At 41.7% G+C, this 20546-nt stretch overlaps 1 protein-coding gene across 3 annotated transcripts in view; it reads right to left on the reverse strand.

Moving 5' to 3' along the window:
• Positions 1–3420: 3420 nt before the first annotated feature.
• LOC311241822 (protein PHTF2) overlaps positions 3421–20546 on the reverse strand; it is a 175724-nt gene continuing 158598 nt past the window's right edge. For all 3 annotated transcript variants that reach the window (XM_084330741.1, XM_084330740.1, XM_084330739.1), the window contains 5 exons: positions 15442–15528; positions 9806–9961; positions 6535–6630; positions 6072–6197; positions 3421–5011 (listed from right to left, as the gene is read on the reverse strand). In XM_084330741.1, coding sequence (XP_084186867.1) covers positions 4991–5011; positions 6072–6197; positions 6535–6630; positions 9806–9961; positions 15442–15528 — 486 coding nt within the window. In that variant the 3' untranslated portion in view covers positions 3421–4990. The remainder of the gene's footprint in view (positions 5012–6071; positions 6198–6534; positions 6631–9805; positions 9962–15441; positions 15529–20546) is intronic.

Genomic DNA, 20546 nt, shown 5'->3' on the forward strand with positions numbered 1-20546 from the left:
GGACAGACCAGCTCACAAAAAAAAAGAAATATAGACTTCCTTTGAAAAGGGAATCACAGCGTGGAGTCCTTTACAGATGCATTTTCATTCAGGCTCCTTTGCGTTTCCTCATAAACACAGCAAAATGTCTCTCCTCCCCTTACTGAGCATGAGCGAGGGACCACTTTTACAAATGGATAAAGAAAGAGAAGCACAATGCCAAAAAAATTTAAAGAAAACAATATAATAAGTATAATACTCAACATCGACAACAACAACGTGAACACAGCTTTAAGCATTTCCAAAGAAAAACCAAACATTATTTTATATTTTTAAAGCATGTGTCGCTAATACATTCTTCTCCAGCAGAAAACAAACACAAAAAAAGCACTTTGGTCTTCTTCACGCACACTGAGAGAAATACTAGCAAAATGCCAACTTCGGTCAAAATAGTCGAGGTAACAATTTGCGGCAGCATCTTAAGCATGCTGGTATACACCACCACATATTTGGATGCAACTTGATATTTTTGTTCATTTTACTTAGTATATATGTTGTATTTACTTAAAGGGGAACTATTTTACTATTTCTTTCACTATTTGGGCACTTTTACACAATTCCTGTGAGTCTATGGAACACCTCTGTAATATATATATTTTTTTTATTCATTGTTTTGTATTTCTAATCAAGTCCTCAAAAACAGCATTTTTCTACCTCAAGATTTTGAGCTGTTTTGCAGCCGCAGCTGCAGGTGCCACCTAAACCACTGTGCAGGTTCTGTTTCCCCTGAACATTAACATGCAGCAGCGACTATATGACATCACATATAGGCACATTTTCAAACGACTCAGTTCAGTGAGGGTGAATATTGTGAGAGGAGAATTGGAAGAATGCGCCAATATGAGAATTTTGAGACATAGATCATATTAATATAAGTTCACATAGCTAGGAAACAATGCTAAACACTCAAAAAGGCCATTTATAAGATAGTTCCCCTTTAAAAAAAAAGAAAGAACGCAAATTGTCAACACAACATTATCTTACCGAAGAGAGCGTTGAATTTGACAGAGCACACATACATACTGTGCCAAACGAAATTGAGTAAAACAACAACAACAACAACAACAACAACAACCGGTTGTCTCTTGCAAACAGCAACAATGACATTTTGAAACAATAAAGTAACATTTTTCTTCTTATGTCTGTTTTAAATTATATTTTTTTTCTTTTTCTTTTTAAAGTGCACATCTTTAAATTCATGTTGAGTTGTATCCTATCCGCAGCATACACATGACACAGGAGAGGGCTGGAGTCAAGCCAAGTTAACAACCCTTATTTTAACACTAGAAAAAGAAGAGGATGGGTCAGTGTCATCATGGAAATGTTCCAAAACGCCCCCCCCCCCCCCCCCCCCACACACACACACAACATTGGGGCTGTGACCCATCCTCTTCTTATTCTAGCCTTAATCTTAACTTAATTCTAAACTCAAAACCACTAAACCTAAAATGGCCCTTTTTTCAAAGTGAGGACCGACCATGTATAAACCATTCAGTGACTACAGGAGAAGCACTGGGGCCAGGGTTCTTTATGGACCAGGTGGGACCAGCTGGTTCTGTTGATCCCTGGTCCCATGATTGCTCTGTGTGTTACTCACTCCTCCTTGTCATAAACATGACTAGATACACGTATTGCTGGAAATACTGTCTTGACCATTGAAATAAAAGTTAAATGTGCTCGGAGAAAGCCACACAAAGCAACGTGAATAAACCACTAAGGGGAGGGGTGAGACAGCAGGATTTGTATACTGGACATGCATGTATGTTTGTATTTTGTATGAATGCATGTGTGTGTGTGTATGCTTGCACAGTAAGTATGAATTAAATATGTATGGATTGTACAGTGAATATGTAGACGGTTGTCTCACACACAAGTGCTGTTGTAATTCTTTCAGCCACCATGTGTTATTTCCCATAAACTAGTTGATTGTATTTTTGAACAGATTGATCTCTTCTTGCATTGCCCCAACATCCTAAATGAGAACCCAAGGGTTGGGCTGAATTCAGCCAATAAGAGATCTATAAATGACCCAGATATAGATAACAGTGAATATCAAGCTTCCTTGAAAAATACCAGTACTTCATATTGACGCAATGTATGATTTCCTTTTTTCTTTCTTTCCTGAAACCAATAACGTTTAACTGAAAATGGTTTCCATGACAACAGAATAGAGGTTTGGTGTTTGACCTACCAACACTGGGACCAGAGTTCTAGCGGCCAAAGCAGGCACGCTGGACCTGTAGAACGCTGGTCCCAGGTCAGCCAAAGAGCTGCTTATTTATGCAAACTGCGATTCAACCTCTAAAATTATAGACCTAGAGTCAGTTCAGGAAAAAGTCCAAACATGATCTAAGGGCATTGAAATGAGAGAATTCATTTAAATGTTTTCCCTCATCAATCCTATCTTGGATCTGAGAAACACGGCTTAGGAAATTAACCGTCAGTCAAACTACAGTACGATGTAAAAAAAATTGGGGGGAAATTAATCTCATTTCCATTAGTCAGTTGAAGCCCCGTAAATATGACATATTTAATGAAAAAAATCAAAATAAAATTGTAAGCCAATTTCCTGTCAAATCAGGCGACATACTGACACGAGATAAAAAATGAATTGAGAAAATTCATTCTCAACGTTAGTAAATAAATGTTTTATAGCTAATAAAGTTGCTAATTATAGCAAATACGTCCGTCCCCGCCAAAGCATTTTATTGTATGCTGACTTTATTTTTGTTATAATCTTTGAATTGTAATTCATAGTAATTAATTTGCCAAACAATATGGCACAATGCCACAGCACATACTGTCATTCCTTAACTCAATCAGCGCCACGGGTCGAGCCCATCTTTGTTCCTACGGCGCCACCGCTCTAAGAGATAGGGATGCGTGGCGGTGTTTGCAGGGCTATATCTATATATATATTTTATTTTATTGATCTTTTTCCCCCTCCATTTTCCTCCGATTTTCTCCCATCCCAATGTTAGTCGTATGCCAATTCCCAATCCCCTTCCTGGTCGCTGCGCACTTACCCCCCACAGTCCGATCATCTGGGAGAGTGGAGGCTATCACGTGCTTCCTCCGACACACGTCCAGCCAATCAACCGCTTCTTTTCACCTGGCAGCGCGGATCCTCCCTGAGAGGGCGTAGCGTGTGGAAGGATCACACTATCCCACTCAGGTCCTATCCGTGCTTAGCAGGCGCCCCGACCGAACTGTAGGAGTCGCTGTTTACAACGACCCGGACCCACCCCGCCAGCTTCTCCCACCCTCTAATACAGCCAATTGTATTAGTGTGAACGGCCAGCCAAGCTGGTGACAACCCCGGAGCTGTGAGCTGGATTCGAGCAGGCGAATCCAGCTCACAGCTCCGGGGTTGGTGACGAACGCAATCTCCGCTACGCCACCTAACCGCCCGCTATATCTATATTCTATATTATAGCTATGGATACAATACTATGGCTCATTTGACATCAACTATCCATCGTTCAATATGTGAAAACGAATACATTCTTTCACGTATACGTTCGCGTGTTATACCGTGGTGAATATAAGTATAGTTTCAGAGTGATTCTGGCCAATTCCAGAAAACGGTGCTATGGAGCAATACGTGCATTTTGCTAAAAGCGTTGGCGTTGCTCGCCTGGACACGTGGCGCTACCATTTCCAAATCAAATGTATATAATAGGTATTATGTTTCATCATGAATGCATGATGTCGTTTTTTGATGCTTTGATCGTCACCAACGGCATACGTTTTGGAGTGCGTTGCACATGGTCGTTGCGATCGATGTGAAATCATGGTTGGATCAAAGCAGGATTGATGTCATATAGTCCTTACCTTCACTAGGAGGTACCCCAAAAAGAATATTCCAATAGTCTGATCACGATTTCCAGTATTGGTGTCCATCGTGTCGCCAACATAATCCACCACAACACATGCGTCGGGGGCATTGGATGCGTTTCAATGTGATCGAGTGAACCGCTAGACTCGCCTGACCCAAAAAACGGCACCCGGAGTGAATTAAATGTAACACCGGGTGTGAAAAAAAAGGTTTAGAAGGGTGGGCGATACTGCCACCAAGCAGGATGCGGCCGGTATTGCACTCTGGCTATCTCAGAGTGATTCCCTATGGTAACCCTGAGGTCCGTGTGCCTGAAATGAATAAAAATATCGAATAAAATAAATAACGATGAAAACCTGACTATACTCGGGTATGGCGCTGAGCGGTTTGAGAGTTAACCCGACTATCCTCGGGTCTGGCGCTGATTGAGTTAATAATCACCTGCTGTTTCATTACAATTACCTGTTGTCTGTAACCAGGGTTTTTTCTACGATGGAATATGATGAATAGGATTTCCCTTACTGAGCTACTGAATCGAGAGTGAACTGAGACAAATGTTACTGAGAACATAAACCATCGCATATTTTAAATAATAACAAATAATAATAATAATAATAATAATAATAATAATAATAATAATAATAATAATAATAACAACACTTTTAATAAACAGTTAAAACATAGTATAATTTCGGTTCCTAAAACAAATATGAAACAAACTAGGATGAAATAAAAACCTACTAAAAAACACTGAGCGGGTAAATAAATATTCTGTGAATTGCACAAAGTGAGAATGTCGAAAGTCAAAAGCACTCCGATATGTCAAGGAGGCTGACTAGTCAGCCAGGCAGTCATTCAGTCAGTTAGACAGCCGTACAGAGAGTCAGACAGACAGTCAGTTAGACAGCCGTACAGAGAGTCAGACAGACAGTCAGTTAGACAGCCGTACAGAGACAGACAGACAATTAGTCAGTCAGTCATTGATCCACCAATCCATCCATCCATCCATCAAGTCAGTCAGTCAGTCAGTCAGTTAATCAATCAGTGAGAGGAGAAGACTGCCCCCTGGTGGTGTGAAGGCTGAACGGTCTCCTTCCTCTGTTTTGTTCATTGTCATGATTTGATCTTCCACAGCTGTGGAGAGGGAACAAAGACAAGAATACATATTACTGCATAAACCACATCCTGGGTAGAACTACTCTTGGAGAAACATGCTTATTTTTTCAGAACATCTCAGTACTACACAGTATTCATACCAACTACAAATCTGATCCATCTCTTTTACTGAACAGTATAGATTTAGACAATCAGTTTGGGATAATTTAATACAAATATATATTTTTTTTCTTTACAGAGAATTCATATGATGCAGCAGCCAATCAGGTCACGTTGGTTTCAGACCGATATCCAATACCAGTATCAGTAGAACACTAAGGTCGCTTTCACACAGGGGCTGTTTGGTCCGGACTATCGGACCAGAAGTCGATAGTCCGGTTTTTCGGGTTTGTGTGAATGCGCAGTCGAACTCGGTCCGCGGACCAAACAGGCGAACTCGGTCCTCCAAAAAAACATAGGTCTCGGTTCGCCTTCATCGGACCAAACGCGGACCAAACGTAGTCAGTCAGGCATCTTGGGTAGAAGGAACACCGCAGCTTATTGTTATTATTATTAATACCGCGCGCAGCACACTGCATCTATCTATATATCTAACTGTGCATCTTGGGTAGAACAAGGAAGAAGAAGAAAAACACGGCTTATTATTACCATGGCGCAGCATTACAAGCACACTGTGTAAACATGTCTCGTGGACAGACTTGGGTGATCCCCTGATCTGGAGTCAGACATGGCTCGCAGTCCACACACACGCGCGCGCACACACAGGCTCGCAGCCACACACACATTTCCACTCTATCAATGCCACGCCTCTGCTACTATCACTGCTACGCAGTTTGTGTATTTCCGCATTTCACTTCCTGAAGGGGAGGGATTTCCACTCTCCATTGTGTCCAATAGACGAGCGCCCTTTTCGACCACGTGACATTGTTCAGAAAGTTTGGTGCGCTTGACAAATTGCTATGTGAACGCAGGCGAACCAAATGAAGAATGCAACAATGTTGCAACTTCACCACCAGAACCGCACCGAGTCCACCAAAACTATATGTGAAAGCGACCTAACACACTCTCTCTCTCTCACCTTCAGATTGAAGCCTAGCAGGTCTGAGATGACTCCAGACACAGCAGACAGAATGACCACCTGGGTGATGTTGTACAGCAATGGGTTCATGGTCAGACCATACAGTCTGAATGGTGCATCCAACTCCTAGAGAGAGAGAGAGAGAGAGAGAGAGAGAGAGAGAGAGAGAGAGAGAGAGAGAGAGAGAGAGAGAGAGAGAGAGAGAGAGAGAAGAGAGAAGAGAGAGAGAGAGAGAGAGAGAGAGAGAGAGAGAGAGAGAGAGAGAGAGAGAGAGGTGGGGGGGAGAGAGACACAGAGAAAGAGAGAGAGAAAGAGATTATATATGCATTTATATACCTTTAACCGTTTGGTGGCTAGCTTCAGGACATTGTTGACTAGAGTCATTATATATATATATATATATATATATATATATATATATATATATATATATATATATATATATATATATGTATTTACGTACCTTTAACAGTTTGGTGGCTAGCTTCAGGACATTGTTGACTAGAGTCAGTTCTTCCTTCTTGTTAGGCTTCTTCTCCATCTTTAGATACAGGTTGATCTGTGGAATACATCTCACAGAGTTAGCATCACCTTTTATACAGTATGGTGTGTTTTTGACTTTCTGTTCCAAGTTGATATGCTGATGTATAGCTATTCATATATATTTGTGTGTGTGTGTGTGTGTGTGTGTGTGTGTGTAGGTGTGTAGGTGTGTAGGTGTGTGTGTGTGTGTGTAGGTGTGTGTGTGTGTGTATGTGTGTGCGTGTAAAGGCTGTCCCCGAACCCTGTTTTTAGGGTTCGAACGTTCGCCAGGGTTTATCGAACGAATGTTCGTTTTTTTTTAAATTTTAATAAAAAATAATTTAATAATTTTTTTTAAATTATTTTAATAATTTTTTTTTTTTTATTGTATTATTATAGATCCTACGGAGGGCGGCATTGCATAGTCTATTGGTAAAAAACATGTTGTTTACAGTGGTGGCTGTTCATGTAAACATGTAATTAAACAAAGCACTCAGAAGAAAATAAACAAGCTACTGCATCAAAGTTACTACTTATGATAAACAATAGCCCTTGCACACCGCAGTCACGTAAGGGGCTAGATAAACAAAGGCATTCGTTTTGTGGCATTAACGTTATATAGTTAGTGTTACACGTTCAATAACAGGTATTCACTCTTGGTCGACGGGAAGGGGAGAGAGGCGCACGCCTCGGCTCCTCAACAGACCCGTCCACCGTCTACCTCGGAACGGGGGACGGCAGAGAGACAGAGAGACACCGGCGGGGTCCCGCCGGGCTCCCAACACGCCTGCCGCCCGTCCGCTCTCGGCCAGAGTTGTTTCCAACGCAACCACCTCCCGCCATGAAGCTCGCGCTCCGTGGCCGAAAAAGGCTGGTATTCATTAATGATCCTTCCGCAGGTTCACCTACGGAAACCTCGTTACCGATTACTTCCTCGGCGGGGAGCTAACTATGGCTCCCCGGTAGCTACGGTAAGTCTGTTGAGGCTTCTCGCAAGCAGATCAATGGCGGCATTGCCGGAAGTAAAAAACGAATAAACACTTGCCGATTGGTGGTAACAGCAGAGGCGGGTGCAAGCGGTGTGACGTAATTGGCAGAATCGCCTGTCAATCAAAATAGAGCTCTGGTTGAGAAATAGTATCCCGCTGCAGCCCGGCAGACCATACTGGTTGAGCCGAGCGCCTCGGGGGACGCGCCGCTTCACATCACCTCAACCCTGTGCGCCTCCTTTATTTTTTTTTCACCGAACGTTCGAACCTATTAATTAAAGTCCGAATGTCAGCGTAACGAACGAACGTTCGAACGTTCGGGCTCAGCCTTAGCGTGTGCGTGTGTGGGGAGGACAGCACTCGTGGCCCTGGAGCTCGCAAGGTATAACATCGACATTGCAGCTCTCAGTGAGACCAGACTACATGGAGAGGACTCCCTGACCGTGGTTGGTGCAGGGTACACAGTCTTCTGGAAGGGGGTCCCTGAAGACACTCGCCGCATCCACGGAGTGGGCTTTGCTGTGAAGTCCAAAGACTCCATATTTCAGAAAACTCCAGCTAGGGACAAGCTCATACTCATGGGAGACTTCAATGCCAGAGTGGGCACGGAGCACCTGGTATGAGACAGAGTTATTGGCTGACACAGAGTAGGGAAGATAAATTACAACGGGCTTCGGCTCCTCTCCCTCTGTGCAGAACACCACCTGATCATAACCAACACCATCTTCCAGATGAAGAACAGGTTCAAAACCACCTGGCAGCACCCCTGCTCTAAACACTGGCATTTCCTGGACTATGTGATTGTACGCCAAAAGGACAGACAGGACGTCCTTACCACCCGGGTCATGAGCCGAGTGCTGGACTGATCACCTCATGGTCAGATCCAAAATCCTCATGAGTATTCAACCCTGTGGACAGAGGGCAGTACCTAATAAGCTACTAAATTCTGCAGCACTGAACACCCCCACCTCGAAAAACCACCTCCGACGGCTCCTTGCTGAAAACTTCAACAAGATCCTGGAGGAATTAGCTGACTGGCCAGTTCTGCGCCAGGCTATCCACAGCGCAGCCTCTGAGGCGCTTGGCCAGACGAGAAAACGTCACCAGGACTGGTTTGATTGTAACTCAGCCAAGATACAGTCCCTACTAAAAACAAAGCATGAAGCCCACAAAGCTCTCCTGTCCTGCCCTGGTTCTCCCACCCTGAAAACTGCCGTTGCTGCAACAAGAACAGCAACCCAGTGCGCCCTCCGGACTGAACGATAGATAATCGATGTTGAATGGGCCATAGTAATGTCAATTTAGCAATACAATTTAAAAAGTTATAGCCCTGCAAAGAAGGTGAACATCTCCATAGACTTACAGTACTGGCAGAGAATGGTATAAGATGCTGAAAGTGCGTGGCAGGGAATGTGTTAAGGGTAATGATAAAAATAACAAGTGGCAAGTTTTCACACATAAGCAGAGCTGTGGGAAACCTGTTTTCAAACGAGGTTATCGGCTGTGGCTGGCGTGCATGATGTAAAGCTTTTACTCTACAGGTAGAAGTATGTGCTTCATCTGGCGCGCCATGTGCCTGGTATCACGGCTCTGTTTTTTCATTTGGCGTCGTATCAGGGGTGAGGTGGTGAGGGGGTGGGTAAAATTATTCCCCGGTTTGCCCCTGCCCCCCCCCCCCCTCCCCTCAAATATGATTTTGTTTACAAACAAAATCATTACTCGATGTCCACGAGAAGTGGCACCAGCGGCAGCATCGCAAGAGAGCAAGAGTCATCATCGAACGCGATGGACAGCTAAGAGTGTGTGTACATGTATGTGTGTGTGTCAAAGCATGCATGTGTTGTTAGCAGTAAAGATGTGTTGCTGCATTTCTTGCAGATCTCAGACCCCAATGTTACTAAGGGTAGAAGGAAGATAATAATAATAATAATAATAATAATAATAATAATAATAATAATAATAATAATAATAATAATAATATATTTGATTTGTAGAGGCGCTTTATAATTGTGGAACAAATCTCAAAGCACTACAGTGTAAAAGAACATAAAAGCTAGCAAGAGAGTAAAAAAAAAGAATATAAAATGAGCAAGACTAAAACTAGTAAGGAGTAAAAAGAACACTAAAACTAGTAAAAGAGTAAAGAACATAAAATAAGAAGGGCTAAAAAACTAGTAAAAGAACATAAAATGTGTGGAGCTAAAACTAGATGTCTTTGTTCACCTGTTCAGTGAGCAGTATAGATGTGTTGCTGTACTTCTTGCTGGTCTCTGATCCCAGCGTGACAAACCTCAGCAGGAAAAGAGACAAACTGGAACACCAGATCACCAGCTCCCAGTTATAATGACACTCCAGGAACGTCTCGTGTACGTGGAGCAGCTGAGAGAAGGAGAAGAAGAAGGATTGGGGTTATAATGACACTCCAGGAACGTCTCGTGGATGTGGAGCAGCTGATGGAATATAGTTTTGGAACATTCTACTGATAAAAATATATCTCGCCAATGTACTATATATCTTAAGTGTTTAAGAAAAAATTATAAAAATGTATTTAACCCTCTGAGACCGACAGGATCGCCAGCAGGACTGTCTTTCAGAGGCTGTAGCTCAGTTTTAAGTGAAGATACTGGTATCATATGAAACTATTACGACTATGCTCGTCATGCTAGCTTGTTGGAAAGGGGGCTAAATAATGCTCCAAGGTTAGGCTAAATCTTGGTGAGGGGGAAAATGGCATGGCCATATTCAAAGGGACCCCTTGACCTCTCACTGCAGGGTATCGGAATGAACATGGGATCTATGGGTAGCCAATTGTCTCGCTTTTACAGACAGCCCACTCTGTGATAATCCCATGCAGTTATGGGCAAACACCATGCATCTTTTTGCATGAAGTACAATTGTCTTAGTTTCGCCGATTCTAAAAATTGTGTATTTGACTATTTCTGCATACTGGGGTCCCTAAACAGTCTTTTGAATTGCATACATTGGTATGACTGGAAAGCTGAGACTCTTGTGGCTCCAATGAGCTCAACTGTATTCACACGTGGTGATGTTAGTCCCCATAGTAGCCTTTTCATTGTATTGAGACTTGAACTTGACATCACTGCAAGATGTTTCTGAGCAATTTCCAAAAAGTGCTCGTCATCCAATTGCTGAAAAATGCAATTCTTACAGAACCTTTCAAATGTCAAAAGTTGTTTATACCAAATACAAAATTATTCTATGGTATTCCTCAAGGTGTTGGTGTCTTAACACTTTCAGAGCCCAAGCTTAATCTTGATTTACCGCTTGAATGCCCACCATCCACTTCAATGTTAGCGTTAATAACGCCTAATCTATGTTTTAAATTATGGCTATGTGTCTAATCTGCCCGTCGCTTATCAATGACTCGTTTTCCAGTCAACATTGTCAAAGCGGATTGTTTTTTTATCGGTTCATTTTCGTTTTATAGCATTTTGAAAAGCCCTCGCTTTCAAGGAAAATATAAATATTCCATGATAATCGCCCTTTACTGGAATATTCTAGAATACATGTCATTTTTCTGCCTATTTATGAATCGTTTTCAAATAAACGCTAGATTATCGATAGTATATGTGTACGTATGCACGCTATATAGGCGATCTGAAAACGATCGCCCACACACACACACACAGGACGAACGCTGAGATCTCAGCGAATACAACTCTGATTATCCCAAGACTTGTAAAATAGATTCCTTACCTCAGATCAGATGTTCTCCAAAAAGATCATTCCAATTCCTGATCGCCATTCCAAAAATCGATCGCTTTTATTGATCCAACGCTACATACTGTATTATGTATTCCACGCTGTTCTGAATCCGATCGGCTCGGGTTACATGCCTGAGAAGTAAAATGTGGATTCCGGATTTTTCTTTTCTCATCCATTTTCATTGAGTCCATTCCAAAAGGGTGCATTACCATCTGGGAGACGATAGGGGGCGGTTTTTTCACATCTGAGCTCCTACAGGGGCTGCATACCAACGGGAGACTCGGTTGATGAAATATTAATTCAGATCGCTAATAAAAAAATAAAATGCTAATTGTCGTGGTGGGCATTCAGGCATTGGGCTGATAAAACGTCTTATCACGTGGTGGGCACTGAAAGTGTTAATGTGGTATTTTGGAGGGATTCCTAACCATGTTTATCGATTCTTGAGTGGTCACAAATGGTATCGAGTCAAACCATAATGTTCAGAGACCTTATACACTCCAAAACCTCAAAGACGGGCACCTAACCAAAACACAATGTTTAATAGGGATGTGTAGTGGTTACGTCATTGGTGTTTCCCGTGCAGTCTACCCTCCTTGAAATTGCCATGTATTTCCAATCGACCCATTTCTAAATCGTCTCGTTTAAAATAAAGCATGAACATTGGCATGGTTTACCTTTCTGTGTATTCATCCACAATCTATAGCTCAACATGAACAAATTTGACAATTAACACTTTGATTGCCCAACCCGAGTTTTCTTCTTACCCCCTTCTTCTTTCAATGCCCATCACGAGAATATTCGTTTTTTCTCATTTTTTTTTTATTAGCGATCTGAATTCATATTTCACCAACCGAGTCTACCGTTGGTAAATCAGCCACCCCAGGCGCTCAGATGTGAAAAAAGCGCCCCCTATCGTCTCCCAGATAGTAATTCACCCTTTTGGATTAGACTCAATGAAAAGGAATGAGGAAAAAAAACCCGGACTCCACACTTTACTTCTCACGCATGTGACCGGAGTCGATCAGCTTCATTCTGGACCCTCAGAGCAGCGGGATTATGTGTTTTACAGTATACGCGGTGGATCAATAAAAGGATCGATTTTCAGAATGGCGATCAGGAATTGGAATAATCCATTTGGATACCATCTGATCTCAGGTAAGAAATCTATTTTACCAGTATTAGGATAATCAGACCTTTTTTCACGGAGATAAGCTTTCCCCCTATAATGTGATATGGCTGTTTGACTGTAAAAGCGATCAGGAACTGAGAGAATCGATTTTCAGCGCGCGGCACCAGCGTGCTAACGTACACATATACTATCGATAATCTAGCGTTTATTTGAAAACGATTCATAAATAGGCCGAAAAATTACAACGTTCTAGAATATTCCAGTACAGGGCGATTATCATGGAATCTCTTATTTTTTCCGTGAAAACGAGGGCTTTTCAAAATGATATAAAACGGAAATGAACCGATAAAAAAACAATCCGCTTCAACAATGTTGACTGGAAATGAGTCATTGATAATGCAACGGGCAGATTAGACACATAATTTAAAACATAGATTTAAAACATAGATTAGGCGATATTAACGTTAACATTGAAGTGGTGCTGGGCATTCAAGGGGGTAAAAAGGAAAACACGGCCGGCTCTGAAAGTGTTAAATCGTAAAAGTAGCAAAATAACAACGTTTACGTTTTCCTTCATTGAGGAACTATAGTCACTTTGGCGCTGCTGACTAACGTCACCACAGCGTAGACTCCTGGCTGTATTAGGTGACAGCACTGAACGACAGGCGTTCTACTGGTAAGTGTAGTTCTTTTTGTAGTTTTTTATTTCGACAAATTAAAAACCTTATAACTAACTTTATTTCAACCAAAAATGATTAAAGGGGACATGCATTATAAATGGCTTTTTTCTGTGTTTAGCATGGTTTTATAGCAATAGGGGTTAGTATCAATGGGTCTGTGTCTCTAATTACCATATTGACTCAACAGTCTAGTCTCGAGTTCACGAGATCTTCCCTCACTCAACTAAGCTGTTCTGATTTGACGGTATTGCTGACGTGAATAGGGTACTGATTTGCATAACTAACGCCCCCTCTATGGTTGACAGCGACAGCAGAGCAAGTGGAAATATCTTCATTTCCTCAAACAGAGTGAGGCAGAGAGCGCATAGTGTAACCCGACACTTCCTCAAACGGGTTTTGACTGCAAGCAGGGAGCGGACGAGCGAGAGAGAGGGAGAGATAGAGAGGGAGAGATGGAGTGAGAGGGACCCGTCTTCTCTCACACACGCAGCGTTTACACAGTGCTCCGTGCCTCCGTGTCCCTCTCTCTCTCTCCCTCTCTATCTCTCTCTCTCCCTCGCAGTCGAGCACCAGCATATCACTGTAATATGGTTGCGCATGCTCCCACGCGCATGCCCGTATTCCGATCCGTACAATAATAATCACAGGGGTATATATTGTAATTTGAAAGAAGTTACCAATGCATTGTCCCGTGGGATTATGCCCCCCTGCTGCGAAATTAATTAGTATCCCCCTCAGTCTCTCTCTCTCTCTGTGCCAGTCGCAGACTGTGCGGATGACTGTCACTCAAAGTGCTTATGGGCGGAGCCAACACAACCTGAAATCCAAAAGTGGCTTTTGAGTACTTGATTAGAAATATATAATATAGGGGGCGGTCAGGTGGCGTAGCGGAGATTGCGTTCGTCACCAACCCCGGAGACGCTGGATTTGCCTGTTCGAATCCAGCTCACAGCTCCGGGGTTGTCACCAGCTTGGCTGGCCGTTCACACTAATACAATTGGCAGTATTAGAGGGTGGGAGAAGCTGGCGGGGTGGATCCGGGTCGTTGTAAACAGCGACTCCTACAGTTCGGTCGGGGCGCCTGCTAAGCGCGGATAGGATCTAAGGGCGGTAGTGTGATCCTTCCACACGTTACACGCTCTCAGTGAGAGTCCGCGCTGCCAGGTGAAAAGAAGCGGTTGATTGGCTAGACGTGTGTCGGAGGAAGCATGTGATAGCCTCCACTCTCCCAGACCGACTGTGGGGGGTAAGTGCGCAGCGACCAGGAAGGGGATTGGGAATTGGCATAACGACTAACATTGGGATGGGAGAAAATCGGAGGAAAAAGGTGGGGGAAAAAGATCAATAAAAAAATATATATATAATAAAAGCTTACAGATGTGTTCAATAGACTCACAGGAATTGTGTAAAGTTGCCCAAATAGTGCTAGGAATAGCAATGCATGTCCCCTTTAAACAATAATGTTAGTGATAGAAGGGTATTCATTTTGTGCAAAAATGGAAAGCTTGCCAATGTTCATGAGGCAGAATTATTACAATAGCTGATAATACATTTTCCCAATGATAAATCCCTATACGGGTGGACCGCGGAGGAAACTAAAGTGATGTCACACTACACCTCCCTATACAGATTAATACAGACTGTAGGCGCCGTAATGGATGTCTCAGTATTCTCATTCAGTATTATATTCATGTTGTATTATTAGTTGTACTGTCACTTTAGGTGGTTGGCGTGTTCACAGGGATGCAGTGGTAATGGGAGTGTTCTTATGGAGTTTCATTCACCTTTTCACGTTGTTGACAGTTCACGGAGAGAGGGGGTGAGAGTTGGAGCGCATCATTTCTTTTGACCGCAATATTAAAAGCATGCAAGCCTCGCAAGAACGCAATATTGAAAGCACGCAATAGCGCAAGCCACACACAAGATAGTTATAGGAACGTGAGCGTGAACATTAATTCAATAGTATCAGAATATTAGTGTATGTAATTAAGTGTATTGTGTTGCTTCATGAAGCGAAGGAATAAAAGCTTGAAAAGTACTTTCTGGACGTGGAACGGAATTATTTCACTAGGCGCGTCAATTGTTGGTACTCCTCTACTTAGCCCCTCGGCACGGCTCGTCTATGACAGTCTACTGCCGCAACACAGGCCGTGCTAAAAGCATCTCAAATCAACAGTCTCAGCTTTCAGATCATGTATATGACTTCTATGTGGAATCTACTGTTGACCCGCTATCTCCCCCTAAAGACCCTGTCCCCCCCTAAAGAAATGTGGGTCTCTAAGGTAAAAGAAGCTAAAAACGTTACACACACACAGCTTTACCTGAGCACAGCAGATGAAGACAACGGACAGAGTGAGGAGGAAGGCAGACGACACAATCACATCCACCGAGCGTTGAGGACCTCGTCTCTGAAACACACAGGAACATTTCACGTGAGCGACGGCAGTCACAGTGAGCACGTGTTCACCATCAGATCTTAAACTACGTTACTGCACTCCTGAAAATAAATGACTGCTGTTATTACAACCTACGCCTCACGTTCACCCGTTCACTCACACACCGACGGCTGGGAGGAGCCATGATCTAACAGGGAACCTTCCGATTACCAGACGACCGCTCTACCTCAAATAATTAAACAATTCATAGGAGCTCTTTATTTACCAATAGAGCCTTTGTTGAGAATTCCCATTTTCTTCCATTTTGGGGAAGAGAATGGGGTTGCTATTAGTGCACTGCAACCTTGCCCAAGCCCGACGGGGCCCTACCCGACCCGACGGGTTCGGGCTGGGTAGGGCTTTGTTTTTAAATAAATAATTCGGGCTCGGCCGGGCCGGGCAGTGCCCTCTTTAAATTTTTTTTTTTTTTTTTGGTATTTTTTTTTTTTTTTTTTTGCGCGCTCGCTATACTCATATAACTAGGGTTATAGGATAACCTTAAGTTTCTGTTTCATTTTCGCGTAACGTAGAGCTGTCATCAGAGAGTGAAAGCCTCGTGTCTGAGGAGTCAAGATGTATTAGTTAACAGATAAAATTGGATGTAATTACCGCAGCCTGGAGGGAGAACTCGAGTGGAGCGCTGCAGGTGGACGATGAACAAATGAACCAGACCGAAGTGGCATAGGTTGAAGTTGGAATATAGCCAGTTGGCAAACGTTTTAATTTGTTCTTGGATGTTTGTAGCCGGTCGGCGAAGTTTTGTTAACGTTGTTCAACGCGTTTGCTGACATCAACACAGCGAAGTGGTGAGTGACGAGTCTGATTATTATTATTTGCTGGTGTGTGGGGTCGCTCTGCTGCCCTGTTCTGTTGCGCTTTCATTATATAATAAATGTTGCTGTGCTCGAAATCTGATTTCTGTTTTCTGTTTGTTTGTATAGTGACTGAGTAGGCTATTGTGTCGTGTGTGTGTGTGTGTGTGTGTGTGTGTCAAAGAAGATTGAGTTTTACGAGTCTGTGTGAGTCAACGCGAGCGCTGGGAAATAGAATTTGCGAAAAAGGCTATAAAATGGTTGTTAGTTTTCAGCATGATATGTGTTATTTAGTTAGACCTATTTGACATTTTGGTTTTTGTTTAATATTAAACAGTATTAATAAACTAAAATAAAAAATGTAGTTAATATATAAACAGTGTTTAGAATATTTAAACAAAAAATTATAAAGTTTTTGGCTATATAATTAATGTTTCTTTAGTTTTGACTATCTGTTATTTAGGTAGACCTATTGAACATTTTCGTTTTTGTTGATTTATTAAGTTCATATAAAACGTGTTTAGAATATTTAAAACAAATCATTTTTTTTTTTAATTTAATAATAATAATAAATTTTTTTCAGGTTTTCACGCGGGCTAGGGCTTAAAATATTATTTACAGTCGGGCTTATTTTCGGGCAGGGCCTGAAGTTCACGGGCTCGGGCTGGGCTTCATTTCAAGGCCCTTGCAGACCACTAGTTGCTATGTGCAAAACAACAATTGCTATGTGTTGATATATGAGAAATGTAAAAACTTAATTTTTTAGGGCTGTCAGTTTATCGCGTTAATTAGCTTAATTAATTACACAGCTAATTATCGCGTTATGAAAATTAACTCAATTAATTTAAAATAATTTTATTTTATTTTTATGAATTCTTTTTTATTTAAATTTTTTTTAATCTCATTCACTCCATAATAACGTAGAATAAACATTTACAATTTTTTTTTTTTTTTTAAATGTCCATTTGCATGTTCTTGGTATTTGATTCTAGGGACATCTATGGATCTCAGGGAATGTATTCCCAGTGTCAGAAATACTGTGTCTGTTACTAGGCTCGACTAAATTGTAATGAACCAAATGAGAATATCAATTAAATTTTTTTTTTTTACTGAATAACACCATGCTAAAATCTAAGCATATTAATAAAGGGAAGATGATTAAACAGAAGATTTTGTAGATACAGTACTGAATTCTGCCATCCGGACACATGCAATTTGAAATATGATTATAGAATATAAAATATCAGGCCTAAAATGGTTATGTGATTAAAATGCGATTAATTAGATTAATTAATTACAAATCCTGTAATTAATTAGATAATTTTTTTTAATCGCCTGACAGCACTAAAAAATGTATACGTTGGTGTTTTATTTCTGGATCTTGTAAACAAGTCAGTGTGGAACTGTAATATCATGCTTTTCAAATGTTTTACCAACTCTACCACAGCACATATTATGTTAGGCATTTTCTTTTGAAATGGTTACCAATGGTTACAGGCAGTCATGTTGGAAGACCAAAACATCTGAGCAAGGCCTCTATTTATGTACTCTGTGTTAGGGCTGGGCAATATATCGAGTATACTCGATGTATCGTGGCTTGTTCTACGTGAGATGTAGTAAATTACTATATCGTGAACATCGAGTATTAGCCGCCAGTTAGCCGCCGCGGCTAAAAACAAATGATCAACACGGACCGACTTGCTTTAGTGCAGCGTTTTCCTCTCATTTCATTATATACACAGACCAGCGCGGACCTTCAATGACGAGCAATTGTCATTTCATTAGACACATACCAGCTCAGACCTTCAATGACATCCAATTGAATTGAATTGACCAACTGGCTAACGTTAGCCATTTAGCTAACGCTAAACTAGCTAACTAACATACATGACTCCCCAATACCAGTTCCATTAGTGAGGAAATGGGGGGGGTATATTGACAAGGCTTGACAGCAGAGGTCCAAAGATAACTTCACTTTTATTGGCAATTCGTTTCTTTATATCGCTTCCAGGTTCCAACTGTGTTGACAAAATCCTGGTGTGGTTAGCTACGGCACATTAGAACGCTTAAACACGCTCTCTCTATCTCTCTCTCTTCTTCTTCTTCTTCTTGTATATTTCCGGCGGACTACGCGTCTAGGCGTGTTGCCGCCCTCCACAGGACAGTGGGAGCACTATAGATTTCCAGCCTTCCCTATATTCTGTTATACAGCCCCGCGGCGAGCAGGAACCTCTCTCTCTCTACGTTCAATGATTTAAAGTGGCCACACGTTACAATATAAATACTAACTGGATAGTTGAAGATAAACATTTAATTTCATTATCTGAAATATTATAAAATCATTAAGTCTGCTATAAGCCATTATCCCTTTGTGTGTGATTATTATTGTCTCACAGTAGTGTATAAAGTGTGTGTGTGTTTTTAGCTAAAGTGGATAGAAAACACAGTACTGTGCAAAAGTCTTAGGCACCCAAGAGTTTTTATATAAATGGTCTTACAGTAGATTATTTCATTTTTAATAAAAAAAAAAAAAAAAAAAAAAAGTATTAGTGTGTCAGTAGAATACTATTAGTAAATGTTTTGAAACTTTTAATTTAATTATTTTTTAAAGCATCTTCATGGTTTAATGCAAACATATGTTGCAGGGACTATTATAATCATCATATTGGCATGACTGTATGCATCAAAGGGTTAAATCAAGCATTTTTAAGTGCTTTAGAGGAAATGTCAAAATATCGCGATATATATATCGTGTATCGTGATATAGCAAAAGAATATCGCGATATCCTTTAGAGGCCGTATCGCCCAGCCCTAGCTCTGTGTTGGAAGGTTTCCTTGAAATTCTATCTGGGAATTCTACAACTCCATAATAATAATATTAATAATGCAGGACCTGTTGCAGAGGTCTTTATTCGGCATGCAACGACACTCAATGTTTTAGTGATACACACAGCGGTTAGTATAGCACACACACCGGAACACACACGCATGCATTGTCTCTTTAGGATCACCGATGCGATTTGTCTCTGCGATTAAACCATCCCGTCGTCCTTCCCCCCCAAGGGCAGCCGGGAGCAGACAGGCGTCAACGTGAGCCGCGCCGCGGCGCCAGGGGACCAATCCAAGTGCTCCTGTCCGTCTTCGTCAAGGACGCCACAGTGTTAGCGATCTGTTGTTGTGCATGTTTTTCCATTGGGTTTATCTTATCGGGGGGGAAACCCTTGCGAGCACGGGGAGAACATGAAAACTCCACACAGAAAGGCCTGGGAGATACCCCAGCTGGGTACCTGGCATCATGGAAACCTGGTCCCCAAGCGGGAATCGAACCCTGGACCTTCTTGCTGTGAGGCGACAGTGTTAACCACTACACCACCGTAGTGTGTGTATGTATTAGGGCTGTCCCCGACTAAGGATTTGGATGGTCGACTATGATTGGCCAAAATTTGCCGTTAGTCGACTATTGGTAGACAAAAAATATATAATAATAATAAAAAGTAGAATATTTTTTATTTTATTTTTAATTTTAAATTTAAAAAAAATGTTGTATCATTCCATTTGGGCTGTGGGGGGTGCTTAATGTCTGAAGGAGTCGACTGAAGGCTTCTTGTCCTCTGCAAAAGCATGCAATTGGTCCACTGATGGATACATCTTGATATTTGTATAGATAGGTGAAATCCTCTTTCAGTGCCTCTGTGCCTGTTTTCGTAGGCAGTTAGCCTCTGGTATGCGCGCCATTAGCGTTAGCCACCCTTCTAGGCCTCTTTTCTTTTGGAAAGAATGATAAAAAAAAAATGTAATAAAAAATTATTAATATATATTTTTTTTTATTTATTTATATTCGACTAAGAGGTTGGCCAGTCGACTACGGCTCCTTTCGACCGATTAGTCGACTAATCGACTAATAGGGGTCAGCCCTAGTATGTATGTACCTTGAGGTAAGACCGTAGTGACAGACGTGTATACATCCCTAAATCTAAATCCCTTGTACAGAGTATCCGCTTAGTTTTAATGTGATTTTAATGTATATATGTACCTTGAGGTAGGACCGTAGTGACAGACGTGTGTATGTACCTTGAGGTAGGACCGTAGTGACAGGCGTGTGTATGTACCTTGAGGTAGGACCGTAGTGACAGGCGTGTGTATGTACCTTGAGGTAGGACCGTAGTGACAGACATGTGT

The sequence above is a fragment of the Notolepis coatsorum genome, assembly GCF_963971535.1.
Source record: "Notolepis coatsorum genome assembly, chromosome: 15".
NCBI classification, from domain to species: domain Eukaryota; kingdom Metazoa; phylum Chordata; class Actinopteri; order Aulopiformes; family Paralepididae; genus Notolepis; species Notolepis coatsorum.